This window comes from Protopterus annectens, chromosome 16.part0, assembly GCF_019279795.1.
Source record: "Protopterus annectens isolate FY-2018-M chromosome 16.part0, PAN1.0, whole genome shotgun sequence".
Lineage (NCBI taxonomy): Eukaryota > Metazoa > Chordata > Ceratodontiformes > Protopteridae > Protopterus > Protopterus annectens.
In genome coordinates this window covers 705,032,398-705,048,926 of record NC_056750.1, presented here as the reverse complement: position 1 = coordinate 705,048,926, position 16,529 = coordinate 705,032,398, and the positions used below count along the sequence as shown (strand labels likewise).

General features: G+C 42.2%; 1 protein-coding gene across 1 annotated transcript in view; it reads left to right on the top strand.

The window, feature by feature from the left end:
- The first annotated feature begins 899 nt into the window (after positions 1-899).
- Positions 900-16,529, top strand: part of LOC122791078 (torsin-1B-like) — an 89,028-nt gene continuing 73,398 nt past the window's right edge. The window contains exon 1 of the mRNA XM_044058855.1: positions 900-1,084. Coding sequence (XP_043914790.1) covers positions 900-1,084 — 185 coding nt within the window. The remainder of the gene's footprint in view (positions 1,085-16,529) is intronic.

Sequence of the window (16,529 nt, the reverse complement as noted above, 5' to 3'; positions counted from 1 at the left end):
AGTAAATCTTGTCTCTCTGTGTGTGTGTGTGTGTGTGTGTGTGTGTGTGTGCGTATGTGTGTGTGTGTGTGTGTGTGTGTGTGTGTGTGTGTGTGTGTGTGTGAGGAAATCAAATCTCAAAGAGTGTGTATGTCAGCTGCTTGGAACAGGGACACAGAGCACTGGTTTCACAGAAAGGATAGTGGATTGTTTTTGGCTGAGGACTCACATCTACATCTGTTCCAGTGGGGAGTCTTACTGGAGGCCTGGAGAAAGATAGAGGGAGAGGGAAACTCAGCCCCCGGACTGAGTGTGTTCCTTGTGTGCTCTTAAGGGAAATTGTGCTTGGTGCAGAGAGCTGATCTGAAAATACTGTGTGTATCTATCTTTGTTCCAAGTGAACGTCCCTCACCGGTGTCAGTGGTGAATATTCAGCCTCCTTAATTACTGGCCCAGAGGAGGGACGTCACAACATTCTGCTTGGTTTTGTTTTATTTCTGTCTGGTGAAAGCGTCCAGAACTTGATATGATACAAGCTCTACAGACATCTAACATAATACATTAGAGGAAAGTTTGTCTTTGCTGTTAACCTTTCCCAGTCTGCAGCTCCTGTCCAAGTCACATGCATACAGGAATGTACAGTACATTAATGAACTCTGGTGTGGAATTTGTAACATGTATTGAACTGTTAGAGTAAGTAAGTCATTCTGCATTTATTTATTTATCCTTTGCTGACTAGGTTAATCCCACTAGGTCAATTGTCTCTTTTCAGGGGAGAACCAATGATTATTTATGTTTGCTTTTATGTTGATATATGCATTTAAATATTGTGTCATTTCAGCAAATCTTCAGAATGACTGCAGATGATTCCTTCAGCTCACTGTTCAACTCATGGCTGAGTATAATTTTTTTTTTCTCCTATGCACCAGGAACAGTTGCAGACATGGATTCGTGGAAATGTCAGTTTGTGTCCTCGTTCTATCTTCATCTTTGATGAAATGGATAAAATGCATCCTGGACTTATTGATGCTATCAAACCTTACCTAGATTACTATGATGAACTACAAGGCACATCTTACCAAAAGTCCATATTTATATTCCTAAGGTATGTTTTTTATCGTGGACCATGTAATAAGGCAATCAATACATACTTGGTAAATAAACACATAGCATAGAGAATCTTTATCAGAGGTTGGGGGGATACCTACCTATGTTATTCATGAGCCAGTAAGGTATTATCAGAATAATGTGGAAGTACCATCTAACCTGAAATAATATATTTCTTCATCAGGAAAAAAAAAAAGTACCTTCATTTATCTTTTTTGCACCGCAGGTAACCATACCAGTAAAGGAGGACAACTTTCAGGTGTCACCAGGGTCACAGAGTATGACACCAGTTATCGAGGTGACACAAATCTACATAGTAAACAGACAGCAGTGGCATTAATCATTAAACAAATTCATAACTGATGGACTGGAAAAGTGGTCAATTAAGTGACTGTGGAGTACATGCAAGGTCTGATACATTATATAGTTTGTTGCCTGCATCTGACGGGGAAGGATGTTGATATTTTATAACAAAATCCCCTTAAACTGAAAGAGGAAGGATGGAAGTAGCAGCATACTGTGGGCAATGATGGAGCACCTAGGGAGTGAAGTGCATAAGGCAGTGAAATATCAAGAAAAGGCATGAGTGCAGAGTGATGCTTTGCTGTGCCAGGAGTGTAGGTAAAAAGTGAGTCAGCTGAATATTATATTAATATAAGAAGGCATTAAATATTGTATTTGTAAAAGAAACATGGGCACAGCAATTAATAATGATCAGATTATGCTATTACCTGAATTTGATTTTGCCTCCTGGTCCCATGCAGCTCTCTGGCTGTTCTCCTGGCTTCCATGCATGTCCAACCCCCTGGATCCACCAGATACATCTTCTGGGTACCCTTAGCAAGCCCCTTTGCTGGGTGGGCTCCTGACTTCAAAGGGTATCAACCCCTCATGTAAGTCATTTGTAGTTTCAGGGAAACAAGGGATCCATCTGGGAGGTTGCATGATCAGAGCTAGGAACCATCATCCTCACGGTAGCTATTTAAAGTCTCTACCTTGAGGGGGGTGGTCACTAGTGCAATGATGTTAAAGACATTATTATCACCCTCTGTAATCTGAGCAAAGTGTAAGGCTTCTGTTCTTCACCAGAGGTTGTGTAGACATAGAGCTACTCCAAAACCTCACTCCAGGATAGGAGAACTGGCCACATTGCCCCCAAATGGTTCGACTATTGGCCCAAGTCCATTCATTAAATTAGGTTGCTGGTGGTGCAAATGGAAAACCCTTCCTCACTGTGTAACAGACTTCTGATACTAAAGCAAAAGAGGGAAGGGAGGGCCAAGACTCTGGGCTTAAGACTGTAGGGAGATGGAACCAGGGGAGAAGATGTAGGGAAAAAAGATGATAAATTAGTGTATGATCAAATGAAGAGGAGCGAGTTACTTATAGAGATTTAAACCTTATATGACTGAATAGGCAGTTGATCACGTCTTATGTAGCTGCAGAGTGAAACACTAGGTTTGGTGGAAAGTGGACATATGCAGAAAGTGATGATTTCCCAGCCTGAAACTGTAATACCTTTGACTTGGTCTTTAAGTGAGTGGGTTGACAGAAGATAAGACAAGTGAATGCTGATAAACAGAGATTGTGACATTATAAGGATTCCATGGGTGTGTGTGTGTATGCATCTCAATAACAGGGACCCAAACTTATACATTTCAGTCTGTCTAGGAAACCTCTTAGTTTAGTTAATAATATGGAACAGAGGCCAAAAGTGAGAACAGAGGAAAAGCTTTGGCACCGCATTAAGGAAAGAGTGAGGAAAAAATGAAATTTTTATTATGAGAGCAGAAAGACAAAGAAAGAGAGAAAGAGAGAAATCAGCCTAGCTAAAAATGAAATAAGTTATCTCTGAAAGTTATGGAAGGGAGGCTGAATGAAAAATCCCATTGAAGGTACCATAAAAAGTAATAAGGCTTGTGCTATAGTTCAAAGCAGTACTAGAGTTCAGAAGATGATGACAAAGGGGATGGGGTAATATCATTTTTTCATATGTATTTGGGAACACACGTAATGAGACATCAAGAAAAAATATTAAACAATGTTGCAAGTCAGACAAAACAACTAAATATGTTATTATCCTCACACAGAACAGACAAGGCAGCTGGCCGTCATTGTAGGGAGGCGGGAAGATGCACAGATGAAAGAGTAAGTAAAAAGTCAGGAAAGAACTCTAAAAACGTTCATGAGGTAAGGCATGATTCTGGTCAGTTAGGCTTGGCAAACTACTGGTAGATCATGAAAGCCATCAGGCCTTGAAGTACTGGCTCCTTTTAAGACTCACTTCAGTGCATTGGAACCACACTCAGTAATCTCTAGCTGTTTAGCTCCATGTTACTTAATACCATGATAGGATACAGAGTTTAGTATCATATCTTGTTAGTAAGTAGTGTGGAGCTACAAAGCTGAAGGTTACCGACTGCGGTTCCAATGCAATGAAGTAGAGTTTAGCAGGAGTCAGTAGTTAAAGGCCTACTGGCTTTCACTTCTGATGCCAACAGTTTCTGAACGCTAATTATTTGGCTGATTATTACTGTACAGCCTCATACAACAGCAGTTTTTTGTACAGTTTTGTCCATTTCTTTGACTTCTCATAACTGATAAGTGAATCTAAGAACTCCCTGCTAAAATAAAAACAGTGCTGTCAGACGACAGACAGAATTCTGTAAATGACATACATTTGGAATTCAGCAAGACTTTTGACTATACTTTAGGAAGCCGGTAGGAAAGTTAAAAGGTGGAGGGATTTAAAAGACTATATCAGCCAGAAGCAGAGGGTGGTTGTTGAATCTTTTGGGAGAAGACGGAGTAAACAGTAGATGCCAAGTAGAGTGTAGGGAACAGTCTTGGTTTAGTAGATCTGTATCAGATATCATACTAGTTGCAATGCCTCCAGTCCACTGTGCACTTGTCCCTGGTATGGACCTTTGTTCAAATTAAAACAGGGACAGAGAAGGCACAATGATCAGACTAGAGGAAGGTAGACATTTGGTTATTTGGTGAGTTAAAGTGGGAGAGGCCAGATTCAAAATGCAGGGAAATTATGTTGCTTCCTTTGTTTGGGGGGTGGCAAATGAAGGTTTTGAAGTGTTTCAGTATAGAAAACTATGGACTCATACAGGGGTTTCTTTATGCCACTATTACAGGCAGATACAGTTATTGGAATGACAAATGAGGAATATGCTAGATAGTGGTCTGAGAGGGTGACATTTTCTAGGATACTGTTCCGTCTGAGGTCATTGCAGGAAGAGTTCTTTGACCAATTAAAGATGATGTCACAGTGGTAGCAGTTGCTACTGTAATTGGTTGAAAAACAGACTGTAATATTTATTATTATACCATGATCCCCCCAAAACGTGCACGCTGATTGGCCAGCGTGCCCGTTGTAAATCGAGTTATACTAATGGAAAAAGGTCCGGTCGCCCGGACTTTTTTCCATTAGTATAACTTCGATTTAAACACTGTCTCGCTATGTTAAATGGGTTTAACATAGCGAGACAGCTTTAAGATAAGCAACGGAGATCTCCGTTGCTTATTTTAAAGCTGTCTCGCTATGTTAAACCCATTTAACATAGCGAGACAGTGTTTAAAAACGGAGAAAGCAAGATCTCCGTTGCTTTTTAGTGTTTCGCTATGTTAAATGAGTTTAACATGGCGAGACAGTTTAAAATAAGCAACGGAGATGTCCGTTGCTTATTTTAAAACTGTCTCGCTATGTTAAACTCATTTAACATAGCGAAACATAAAAAAAAAAGCAACGGAGATCTTGCTTTCTCCGTTGCTTTATACAGCTCTGATGTACTGCGCTTGGCGCAGTACATCAGAACTGCCGGATGCCAGACATCTGCGGAAGGGCAGTAAACAGGCATTATACTATGCCATTATTTAAGAAAAGTAATAGTTTCTTTTCTTAAATAATGTCATGGTATAATAGCAATAACCCACTTCTGGGTGTGGGTAATGCTAAATTTACCCATGGTTGGCTTTGTTTGGCCCCTGGCCCTCGGGACCAAACCACGCCAACCGTGGGTAAATTTAGCATTACCCACACCCAGGCGTGGGTTATTGCTATAATGTCAACCTGCTCAATAAGGAGACAGATAAGAGGTTTTATGCTTCTGCATTTATCAGAGCTTACTTACTGACTGTGCAGTATACCTGAAACAAGAACACATGACCTGAATAAATCTACTCTTTAAAGGCTAAAGATGTAAATAAGCTTAGCCCATATCTTCCATTTCCTTTTTCAGAAGCTAAATGACTTATTATCCAAGAAATATAAGGCATTTATGGGGCATTTCTGTACAGATGTAGAGATGTATTACTTCCCCATACATATACAGTTCTCATTATCTGTTTACTGTAGTGGCATGCTGGGGGCATTCATTGTGATTGAAAGCTTCCATTTTATTTTGCACACATTTGGAACATTGCAGTACATTTTAGTCCTTTGTATCTCTTCGGGAAATGTAATTATTATAGATGGCTTCTTAATCCATGTACCTTAGCTTGAATATTGTGGGATAAATAATACTGTCATTTTTGCTGTCCTCAATGCTGATAGAACGTTAGTCTTTGAGGTTGTAGACCAAGAGGTCTTAAACAAAGATGACTTGACAGATTGCATGGCTGCATGAAGAGGACAAAACAATCGAAATCCATGCAAACTTCTAATTAAAAATTCACCGTTGCTAAGTTTGTAGGCTAATTATGCTCTATGAATTGTAACTTGCATGACAAAGTGAATAAGAGTGTTGCAGAGAACAAAGTATGTACAATTTTAAGTACTACAAAGTACAGATCTCTCAGGAAAAAATGTCACCTCTCAAAAATATATAACAAACATGACAGTTGTTGTATGTTGCTGAGCTAACACTCATCCAGGTGATGCATAAAATAACTACTTAAAGATCGTGTTTAAAGTTTCAAAACAAACCCTGATATTCAATAACACCTACACTAAGTGTACACCTTTCTGAGTGAACAGACAACAGGCATAACTCACACCTTCTTCCTCCTAATTTTAGTATTTCTACTGATATTCTTGCAGCTTTAAACATTGATAGGGATTCATAAAGGTTACCACAAAGTTTAGACTACATGTACACTTAGTGTAATCTTCCTGAGTGACTAGAAAGCACAAAAATGTGATAAGAATGTTATTGAATACATATCATGTACAATTAGTGTAGGCTTTATTGAATCTGGCTGAAAGTTTTATTTCTACATGAAAAAGTGTTTGCATGCATCCTTATTCAATTTACACTTTAGAATAACAACCTTTATTTATTTTCCAGAGCAAGACCCTAAACCTTGGTTGAACCTTACAGACCTATGTCACTTTTATCCCATCAATGTAAGGTGATAGAAAATGCTCTGTTAACCCAACTTAAAAAATCATGTTGAAGTACACAAGTCTGACCACTACTGTAGCTTTTTGGAAAGGACACAGTAGTGCTACTGTATCATTTTTGTCTCTAACCTAAGGCTATTGGCTCTCCATTTCTTTCTGGAATTGTATTTCTGACATCACAAGAGCCTTTGATTCAGTCATTTATAAACATCTCATAAAAGCAGCAATCCTTTAATCTTTTATGTTATCATGAATAACTTCTTAATTAATAAACTTGTAAGCCATTGTGCAACTCCCCCATACACAATCATACTTGCAAAAGACTCGTTACTCCTTTGACCTCTATATTTTACCAGTTCAGTAATAATATGACCTTACCTTACACTCCTTAACATTAACATAGATTTGTATACTGATAGGTTCATAGGTTCATAGGTTCATACTAGGCTATCTGCCCGAGGGCATTTACAAGCCTAGCCCATAGTTTTGTGGCTTACGCCACCCCTTTAGTATGGGGAACTATACCCATTATTTTGCTGTGCCTCTGTCGAGCAGTGACACTGAGGTAATCCCTGGGGTATATCTGCGATCTCCCATCCATTGGTCAAGATTTCTCTTGAACAAGGCCAGCGAGGTGCTCTGCCTCACATATACTGGGATTTTATTCCACAGCATAGGGAGTCTTTGGGTGATGAATCTATCCCTCCAGCACGTCCTATTAATAGCCGTGTCGAGGTTTAAGTCTCCGCCCTTGTGGCTCTGACGGATCTAGATTTTTGAGGTGAAGCATATTCATCAAATCTGGGTTTGACATGGCCTTGTATGTTAGGCAAATGTCACCTCTGAGCAAGCGGTGCGACTGAATAGAGCTGGAGTTCTTTCAGTCGGGCAGCATAGGACAGATGTTTGAGACCCTTTATCCTTTTGGTGAGGAACTTTGTGGCCTCTCCAGCTGCTGCAAGTGTTGGGTCAGATACATTCGAATGGGGCATTGTACTCAATCATTGGTCTGATGAGTGATGAGTATAGGGAGACTATGACCTCCCTTGATCTAGATGAGAATCCCTTCATGACAAGGTGGGCAATGTAGAAGGTCTTCCTAACTACTTTAGCTACATGGGTGTCGAATGACAGACTACTATCAACCTGGGTCCCCAGGTCCCTGATAACTTCTTCTGTGCTCAGTGGATTGCCACCTATTTGGTAGCTAGGGGTAACCTTGTTTTTCCCGAAGGGTATGACTATGCATTTTTTGGCATTTAACTTTAGGCCATGGCTCTGGCACCAGTTATCCGTTTCTGTGAGACCCTTTTGAAGGATATCTGTGTCAGATGTGTTTTCTACTATGGTGCCCAGTTTGCAGTCATCTGCAAACTTTGTCAGCCATAACCCTCCTGTGTTTACTTGTACTTCAGAAAAGTAGATGCCAAACAAGAGTGGGCCCAGGACTGAGCCCTGTGGTACACCACTTGTGACAGGCTTTGAGTCTGACATGGCGCCAGCAACTCTGACCCTGTGGGTTCTGTCACTCAGCCAGTTTGCAACCCATCTTGTGATGTATGGGTTAACATTTAAGCTGATGAGTTTTTCAATGATACCCGAGTGGGGTATTGTATCGAAGGCCTTCGCCAGATCGAGGTAGGCTGTATGGACTGCCTTTCCCTCATCAATGGCTTTGGTGACTGTTTCGAAAAAGTCAACCAAGTTTAGAAGGCATGATCTGCCTTTGACAAAGCCAAACTGGGATGGATCCAAAGTCTGCAAATTCCCTATGTCTTTATTTATGTTTTCCATTATGATCCTCTCCATGGCTTTGCAGATAAGGCTTGTCAAGCTAATGGGCCGGTAATTTCCAGGGTCGGTGGAGGCACCGCCTTTGTGAAGTGGGACCACAGTTGCAGTGCGCCACTCCTGGGTGCGTATCCAGAGGTAAGACTATGATTAAACAGCTGTCCTAGCTGTGGGTTTAATTCCTCGTTGAGTTAAGTGGAGCACACAGCCGGGGACACCATCAGGTCCCATGGATGCTGTGTTTTTTGCTTTGGAGAGAGCAGTTCTCACTTGGGCGTTGGAGATGTTTGGGGGGCTGCAATCGCTTGGTATAGATATCTCTCCTTTTGGGGGGGGAGAAGTTTGCACTGAACCTGTCAGCCAGTATGTTGGCAATGTCTGTAGGATCAGTAATCTTCACATCATTTTGAACTAGTTCTGAGCATATCTGGGAGTTTCCTCCCAGGTTTCTAACATAGCTAAAGAAGGCCTTATGATTGTCTTTTGAGTCTTTAGCTATTTTTCTCTCAAAATTTGCTTTGGATGATTTTATGAGAGCTCTTAGTTTTTACTTATAGTGATCAAGGGTGTCTTACCTTTTAAGGATTTTGCTCTATCTTGTAGTAGCTTCCTCCTTTTGTTGTAGAGTTTGTTTATGGCTGGGGTCCACCAGACTGGACGCTTGCCTTTGGTACAAAGAGTCTTTGTTTTGCTTGGGATTGCCTTATCCATGCAGTCCTGCAGGTGCTGGTAGAAGGCATTTGTAAGTGATTCAGCGGCTTGAGTACTGTTTTCCACGCTCGGGGCCTTAAAGGAGACCACACTAGTCTTTAGAAGTGTGAAGTCGGCTTTCGAGAAGTTCTTTACTGTGGTCTTTTTTATTTCAGGTGTGGGTGGGATGAGGACCTCCAGCGAGATTAGTTTGTGATCTGATCTCACCAGTGAGGGGTATACTTCCGGTGCTGAACATTGTGCTCCCATGTTCGTGATGATGAGATCAAGTATGTTTTCTCCTCTTGTGGGGATGGTGACTAGTTGTTCCATGGCATTTGAGTTTATGAATTCCAGGAACTTTTGGGCTAGGGTGTTTGGGCTTGAGTAGTGTTCCCAGTCTATATTAGGGTAATTGAAGTCACCTAGTATGATGGTGTTTGGTGATACATTTATCCCCTCTAGTGTTTTCAGGAAGGCCATGTGAGGTTCCTGAGTTTGTGAGGGTGGCCTGTAACATGCTACAATTTGCAGAGCAGTCTTGCCTATGGTTAATTGCACCTGGATGGTCTCCGATGCATCGTGCGTTGCCACCAGTCTTGAGGTGTGGGTGTCCTTGATGAATATGGATACCCCCCCTCCTTTCTTGGTATTGTCCGGATTTTGGGGCCGGAACGCATGATAAGAGGTAAAACCTGATAGTGCTGGGGTGCTCTCAGGAGCCTTGAACCAGGTTTCTGTCACTGCACAGACATCGATGTTCTCCATACTGAGAAGGGCCTCGAGTGCGTGCATTTTGAGATTTAGACTTCTGGCATTGAGCAGCATTACCGTTAGTTTTTTTCCTTTTTTGTGTTCTAGGGTGGTAGGTTTAGAATTTGAGCCTTGCCTAAAAAAGGCACTATGGGGGTGGCAAGAGCCTTTGCCAATATCCGGAATCCCAGGGGTGACAGGTGCAAGCCGTCCCTTGGGAAGCAGCGTGGCTTGTCCAGCATGTCATCCCAGGCAGACAGACATTGGATCCCCTTTGCATGACACCAGAGTTTAAGCCAATTGTTAAAGCTGATCATCTTATCTCTGTATTGTGGCATCATTCTTGGTGAAGGTAGGATACTGCTCAAGGTCAGGGTCATACCTGCCTGGGCTACATAATCAGAGAGCTCCTCAATGTCTCTTTTCATGTAGTCCAAGGAGTGCGTCTCAGGTCGTTTACACCAGCGTGGACAATGACTGAGTCGTATTTGTACCTGCTGTTGAGAGACCTGAGTGCTTGCGTTATGTGGCGGATTCTAGCGCCCGACAGGCAGCTTACTGTGACCTTCTCCTTACTCAGTCTGGTGAGCGGGACGTCAGTGTGTCTGACTATGGAGTCACCAATGACTAGTGTGTCTGGCTTTGTGTTTGGCCTTAAGGGCTGTGACTGTTTGACACTCTGACTGTGAGGTCTATGTGTTGCAGGTGTTGTGTTCTGAGGTGGTGGTTGTTTGGGTGTCTGCTTTGGTGGCCTCTGCTGTTTTGGTAGATTTTTGATCAGAGCCGCCGATTATGTCTTTGTGTGTTTATGTGTATGATTTGAGGTTGTGATGGTACTATGTGAGACTGGGTCTATAGTGTGTGTGGTAACCTTCTCCTCCTGACTGGTCTTGCCAGTCCTATGTTGAGAGAGCTCAGCCTCCAGTTTGGCCGTATAGTTGCATCTCTCGCATGTATTTGTGTTTTGTGGGAGGAGGAGAGGGTTGTCTGTGTACATGAGGCAATTGTAACATTGCCTCAATATTCCCAGGTTCACCAGCTGAGCAGGAGAGGACACTAGCAACTGATCCTCGACATGCTAGAAGGACTAGACAAAAACTTTAAAAGAGATTCCGGGGACGTGGGTGACCGAGAAATGGGGGTTTGCCTTTTGGGGTGCTATCTATAAGAGTGCCGTATCAAGGTAATAAGTACTGTAGGAGCAAGTGCTAGGTTTAACAGATAGAGAAAAGTCTACTTGGAGTCAAGTAGAGATGATCTTTTTAGGTATTAGAGAAAGTGCTAGTAACAGGGATGCTTAAAGGTAAGATTGAAAAGAATGCACTCTGCAGTGTGCACTAGAGAAGTTAGATATGAAAGTAGGTAACTTGAGTTTTACCTGTTTAAAAAGTTAAGGTTTAGTGGAGAGTTACTATTTTTAAAACAGCAAGATGGACTGAAAGGGGTGGTTACTTTTGTATTTTGGCACTATGAAATACTGTAGGATGGCCAATAAATTTAAATAATTGAAGGGGTGGGATTTCAAAAGTGATGGTTTTGTGATTACTCACATAAGCCAGTGAAAGTAGAGAGAAATGAGATATATGGTCAGATTAACATAAGAGGCGGGCAACTAGAAAGACAGTGGTATTTAACAAGACAACTTAAATGAGTGGGAGGGCGGGGAAAAATTCTGCCTGACTCAGAACAGATGAGATGGCAATCTGGTGCTCAGACCAAAACATTAGATGATTGCACAGTACTTGAAAAGAACCTAAAATAAATATTTTAGATAGCTCGGCTTAAACTTTAATATTAAGAAAAGTAAGATGTTTAGAATATAAGAATGACGTAATAGATTCCTACTGAACTTGATAATGTGTGCACTAACCAGAGGGATTTTGGAAAAAGCATGCTGTTTAAATGTCTGAGGGGCTTTTTGGATCCATATTTGTCATCTGCAGCCCATGTACTGAAGGCCATTTACAAAACTCATATACCCACTGAAGAACATAAATACACAAAGGATAGACTAGCTGCAGACAAAGTAACGTTGCTACTAGTCTGATTAGATCAAGACAAAGGAGTGTTCTTATTAACCAGATTAAATCTAGGCAAAGACGTGTTCATATTGCTCAGATTTAGATACAGACAAAGGGGTATTCATACTAGCCAGATTAGATTTAGACAAATGATTTGGATATTAAAATGTGCCCTTCCACTAATTACATGAACCCTACTGCCAATATTCTAAAAACTACAGACTGCATTAAATAAGATCGTTCATTTTCACTTCAAATTCACCCCAGTGTGGAAATACAGCTTCCTTACACTAGAAAGAGAAAGTGTTGTCCCTATCCTATTTAGAACCAAAGTTTTGATATGTTCACTGATTTACTAACAGAAGTATTAGGGCCATCGCCATTCCCCTGATAAAGTGTTAAAATTTAAGCCACAAGCCAGGAGCATAAGTTCCTTTACTGCAAAACTAATGTCCCTGGCTATATCCCTGTTATTACTTACCGACTCGTAAATAATCAAGTCATATATGAAGTGGCTTACTGAGGTGATTTTACTTGAAAATACCTTTTACTGACAAACATGAGATAGTTATGAGAGAAGCAGGTATAAAATAAAAGTCTCAATCTCATATTTTCTCCTCATGGTGGTTTTGTCTTCTGGATGGATGTTAACATTATGGCTTTCAGGCTTGTTGGCTGTTGGTGAAGCACCCACCAAGAGGAGAAAACGCTGAGAGAAGAAAGGAGCCACTTTTGAGATTTTAAGTATTTTTCCTCTGTTTATTTGATAAGTTTTTCTGCATAGCTGCCTAGTTTGAGCATTTTCTGGCTTGTTAAACTTGATTTCTGCATTAGTATGTGTATTTAGAGCACAACCAAAAGCTGTATACTGAATTTCCTGTTTGCACTTAATTTTAAAATCGTTTTTTTCCTCAAAATTTGCATATTTTCTGTCTTTGACCTAGCACTCTTGTGTGGGGTCATTTACTGCACTGTTATAACTTGATATTACTTGTGAACCTCTGCTATCTCTGAAAAACAAAAACAAAAAAAATCTTGCTTTTTTCCCACTTTTCTGAGATTTAAAAAAGTTCAAGTTACAGGCTTGCTGTTCTTGAACTGTTTTGTAAGTTTCTGTGAGGCCATTTTTGCTTGGGCTAAAGGAAAGTCTGTCTGTTGATCAGTGGCAGTGATAAACATTGAGCTGCTTCCCTGCCCCCGTGGGAGTGGTTACTGACTTGAAACTGTAGTTTTATTGGCTGTTTTGGGTCAATTCCTGGCTCTTTCCAGCCCCTGCTATCAAGCACACTTTAGAGTGCTTTAGCGATGAAGTGGAGTTGCCACTAGAGCAGCATCGGGCAGCGCCGGTTTAACAAGGTTAAACTTTTTCTGGCTCCATAAAGTCTGTTCTTCATTTTTTCCCTTAGAACTGCTCTACTAGTAATCTAAACAGTATATCCCTTAACTAAGAAGCACAGCACTTGTTCCTAAAAGCTTTTACTTGTCTTAAAAGCATCTTCTTTTCAGGTTTAGCACTTCTGTATTATACAAAGTCCCTCTAGCAAACCCCCCCCCCCCAGGAGTACCCACTTCCTTACTAAGTCCTCTCTTATTCAGTTACACCCCTAACTTCTAAATTTCTCTAGCATGTCGAAGGGCCAGATGCTGGCGTCCTCTCCTGTCCAGTTGGTGAATTTGGGAATATTGAGGCAATGTTACAATTGCCTCATGTACACTGACAACCCTCTCCTCCTCCCACATAACACAAATACTTGCGAGAGATGCAGCTATTTAGCCAAACTGGAGGCTGAGCTCTCTCAACTCAGGACTGGCAAGACCAGACAGGAGGAGAAGGCAACTACACACACCACAAAACCAGTCTCACATAAAGCTATCACAACAATGAATCAAACACATAAACACACAAAGTCATACTCGGAGGCTCTAAGCAAAAATTTACCTAAACAGCAGAGGCCTCCAAAGCAGACATCAAGCAACTGCCACCTCATGACACACCACAGGCAACACATAAACCACAAAATCAGTGTGCAAAGCAGTCACAGCCCTTAAGGCCAAATACAACACCAAACATACTTGTCATAGGTGACTCCATAGTCAGACACACTGACGTCCCACTCACCAGGCTGAACAAGGAGAGAGTCACAGTAAGCTGCCTATCGGGCGCTAGAATCTGCCACATAACACAAGCACTGGTCACTCCACAGCAAGTACAAATATGACACAGTCATTGTCCATGCTGGTGTGAACGACCTGAGACGCACCTCCCTGGACTACATGAAAAGAGACATAGAGGAGCTCTCTGATTATGTAGCCCAGGCAGGTATGACCCTGACCCTGAGCAGTATCCTTCCTTCACCAAGAATGATGCCACAACATAGAGACAAGATGATCAGCTTTAACAATTGGCTTAATTTCTGGTGTCATTCAAAGGGGATCCAGTGTCTGTCTGCCTGGGATGACATGCTTGACAAGCCACGCTGCTTCAAGGGACGGCTTGCACCTGTCACCCTGGGGTTCGGATATTGGCTAAGGCTCTTGCTACCCCATAGTGCCTTTTTAGGCAAGGCTCAAATTCTAAACCTACCACCCTAGAAAACAAAAATGGGAAGAAACTAAGGGTAATGCTGCTCAATGCCAGAAGTCTAAATCTCAAAATGCACGCCTCGAGGCCCTTCTCAGTATGGAGAACATCGATGTCTGTGCTGTGACTGAAACCTGGTTCAAGGCTCCTGAGAGCACTCCGGCACTATCAGGTTTTACCTCATATCATGCATTCCGACCCCAACACCCGGACCACACCACAAAAGGAGGGTGTATCCATATTCATCAAGGATACCCACACCTCCAGGTTGGTGGCAACGCAAAGCATCGGAAACCATCCAGGTGCAATTAACCATAGGAAAACTGCTCTACAATTTGTAGCATGCTACAGGCCACCCTCTCAAACTCAGGAACCCCACACAGCCTTCCTGAAGACACTGGAGGGTATAAATGTATCTCCAAACACCATTATATTGGGTGACTTCAACTACCCGAATCTAGACTGGGAACATTACTCAAGCCCCAACTTTCTAGCCCAAAGGTTCCTGGAGTTCATAAATTCAAATGCCATGGAACAACTAGTCACCATTCCCACAAGAGGAGAAAATATACTAGATCTCATCATCACAAACATGGGGACAAAATGCTCCACACCGGAAGTATATCCCTCATTGGTGAGATCAGATCACAAACTTATCTCACTGGAAATCCACATCCCGCCCCACCCCAAACAAAAAGACCACAGTGAAGAACTTCTCTAAAGCAGACTTCACACTACTCAAGACTGGGGTGGTATCCTTCAAGGCCCCAAGCCAGTGGAAACCACAACCCAAGCTGGAAGCCCATACAAATGCCTTCTACGAACACCTCCAGGACTGCATGGATCAGGCAATCCCTAATAAAACCAAGACTCTTTCCACCAAGGGCAAACGTCCAGTCTGGTGGACCCCAGCCATAAACAAACTTTACAATAAGAGGAGAAAGCTGTTACATGATAGAGCAAAATCCATAAAAGAGAAGACACCCTTGATCATTATTAGTAAAAAATACGAGCACTCATAAAATCATCCAAGGCCAAATTTGAGAGAAAAATTGCAATAGATTCAAAAGACAATCATAAGGCCTTCTTCAGCTATGTTAGAAACCTGGGTGGAAACTCCCAGATATGCGCAGAATTAGTCCAAAATGATACAAAAATCACTGAACCCACAGACATTGCCAACATACTGGCAGACAGGTTCAGTGCAAACTTCACCCTCCCCCCCCAAAAGGAGAGATAACTATCCCAGCGGAGTGCAGCCTCCCAGACATCTCTAATGCGCAGGTGAAAGCTGCTGTCTCTAAAGCTAAAAACACAGCATCAATGGGATCGGATGGTGTCCCCGGTTGTGTGCTACACGAACTCAACGAGGAACTAAACCCGCATATAAGGCAGCTGTTTAATCTTAGCCTTACCGCAGGATACGTGCCCAAGGAGTGGCGTACGGCAACTGTGGTCCCACTCCACAAAGGCGGTACCTCTACGGACCCTGGAAATTACCGCCCCATAAGCTTAACAAGCCTGGTCTGCAAAGCTATGGAGAGGATCATAATGGAATTCATAAACAAAGACATAGGGGACTTGCAGACATTGGACCCGACCCAGTTTGGCTTTGTCAAGGGCAGATCATGCCTTTTGAACTTGGTCGACTTCTTCGAAACAGTCACCAAGGCCATTGATGAGGGAAAGGCAGTCCATATAGCCTACCTTGACCTTGCAAAAGCTTTCGACACAATACCCCACTCGGGTATTATAGAGAAACTTACCAGCTTAAATGTAAACCCATATGTCACAAGATGGGTTGCAAACTGGCTAAAGGACAGAACACACAGGGTTAGAGTTGCTGGCGCCATGTCAGACTCCAAGCCGGTCACAAGTGGGGTCCCACAGGGCTCAGTCCTTGGCCCCCTGTTCGGCATCTACTTCTCAGAAGTACAGGCAAACATAGGAGGACTATGGCTGACAAAGTTTGCAGATGACTGCAAACTGGGCACCATAGTGGAAAGTACATCGGACACAGATATCCTTCAGAGGGTCTCATGGAAACTGATAACTGGTGCCAGAGCCATGGCCTGAAGTTAAATGCCAAAAATGTATAGTCATACCCTTCGGGAAAAACAAGGTAACCCCAAGCTACCATATAGGTGGCAATCCATTAAGCACAGAAGAGGTTATCAGGGACCTGGGGACCCAGGTTGACAGTGGCCTTTCTTTTGACACTCACATTGCTAAAGTGGTTAGAAAGACCTTCTAC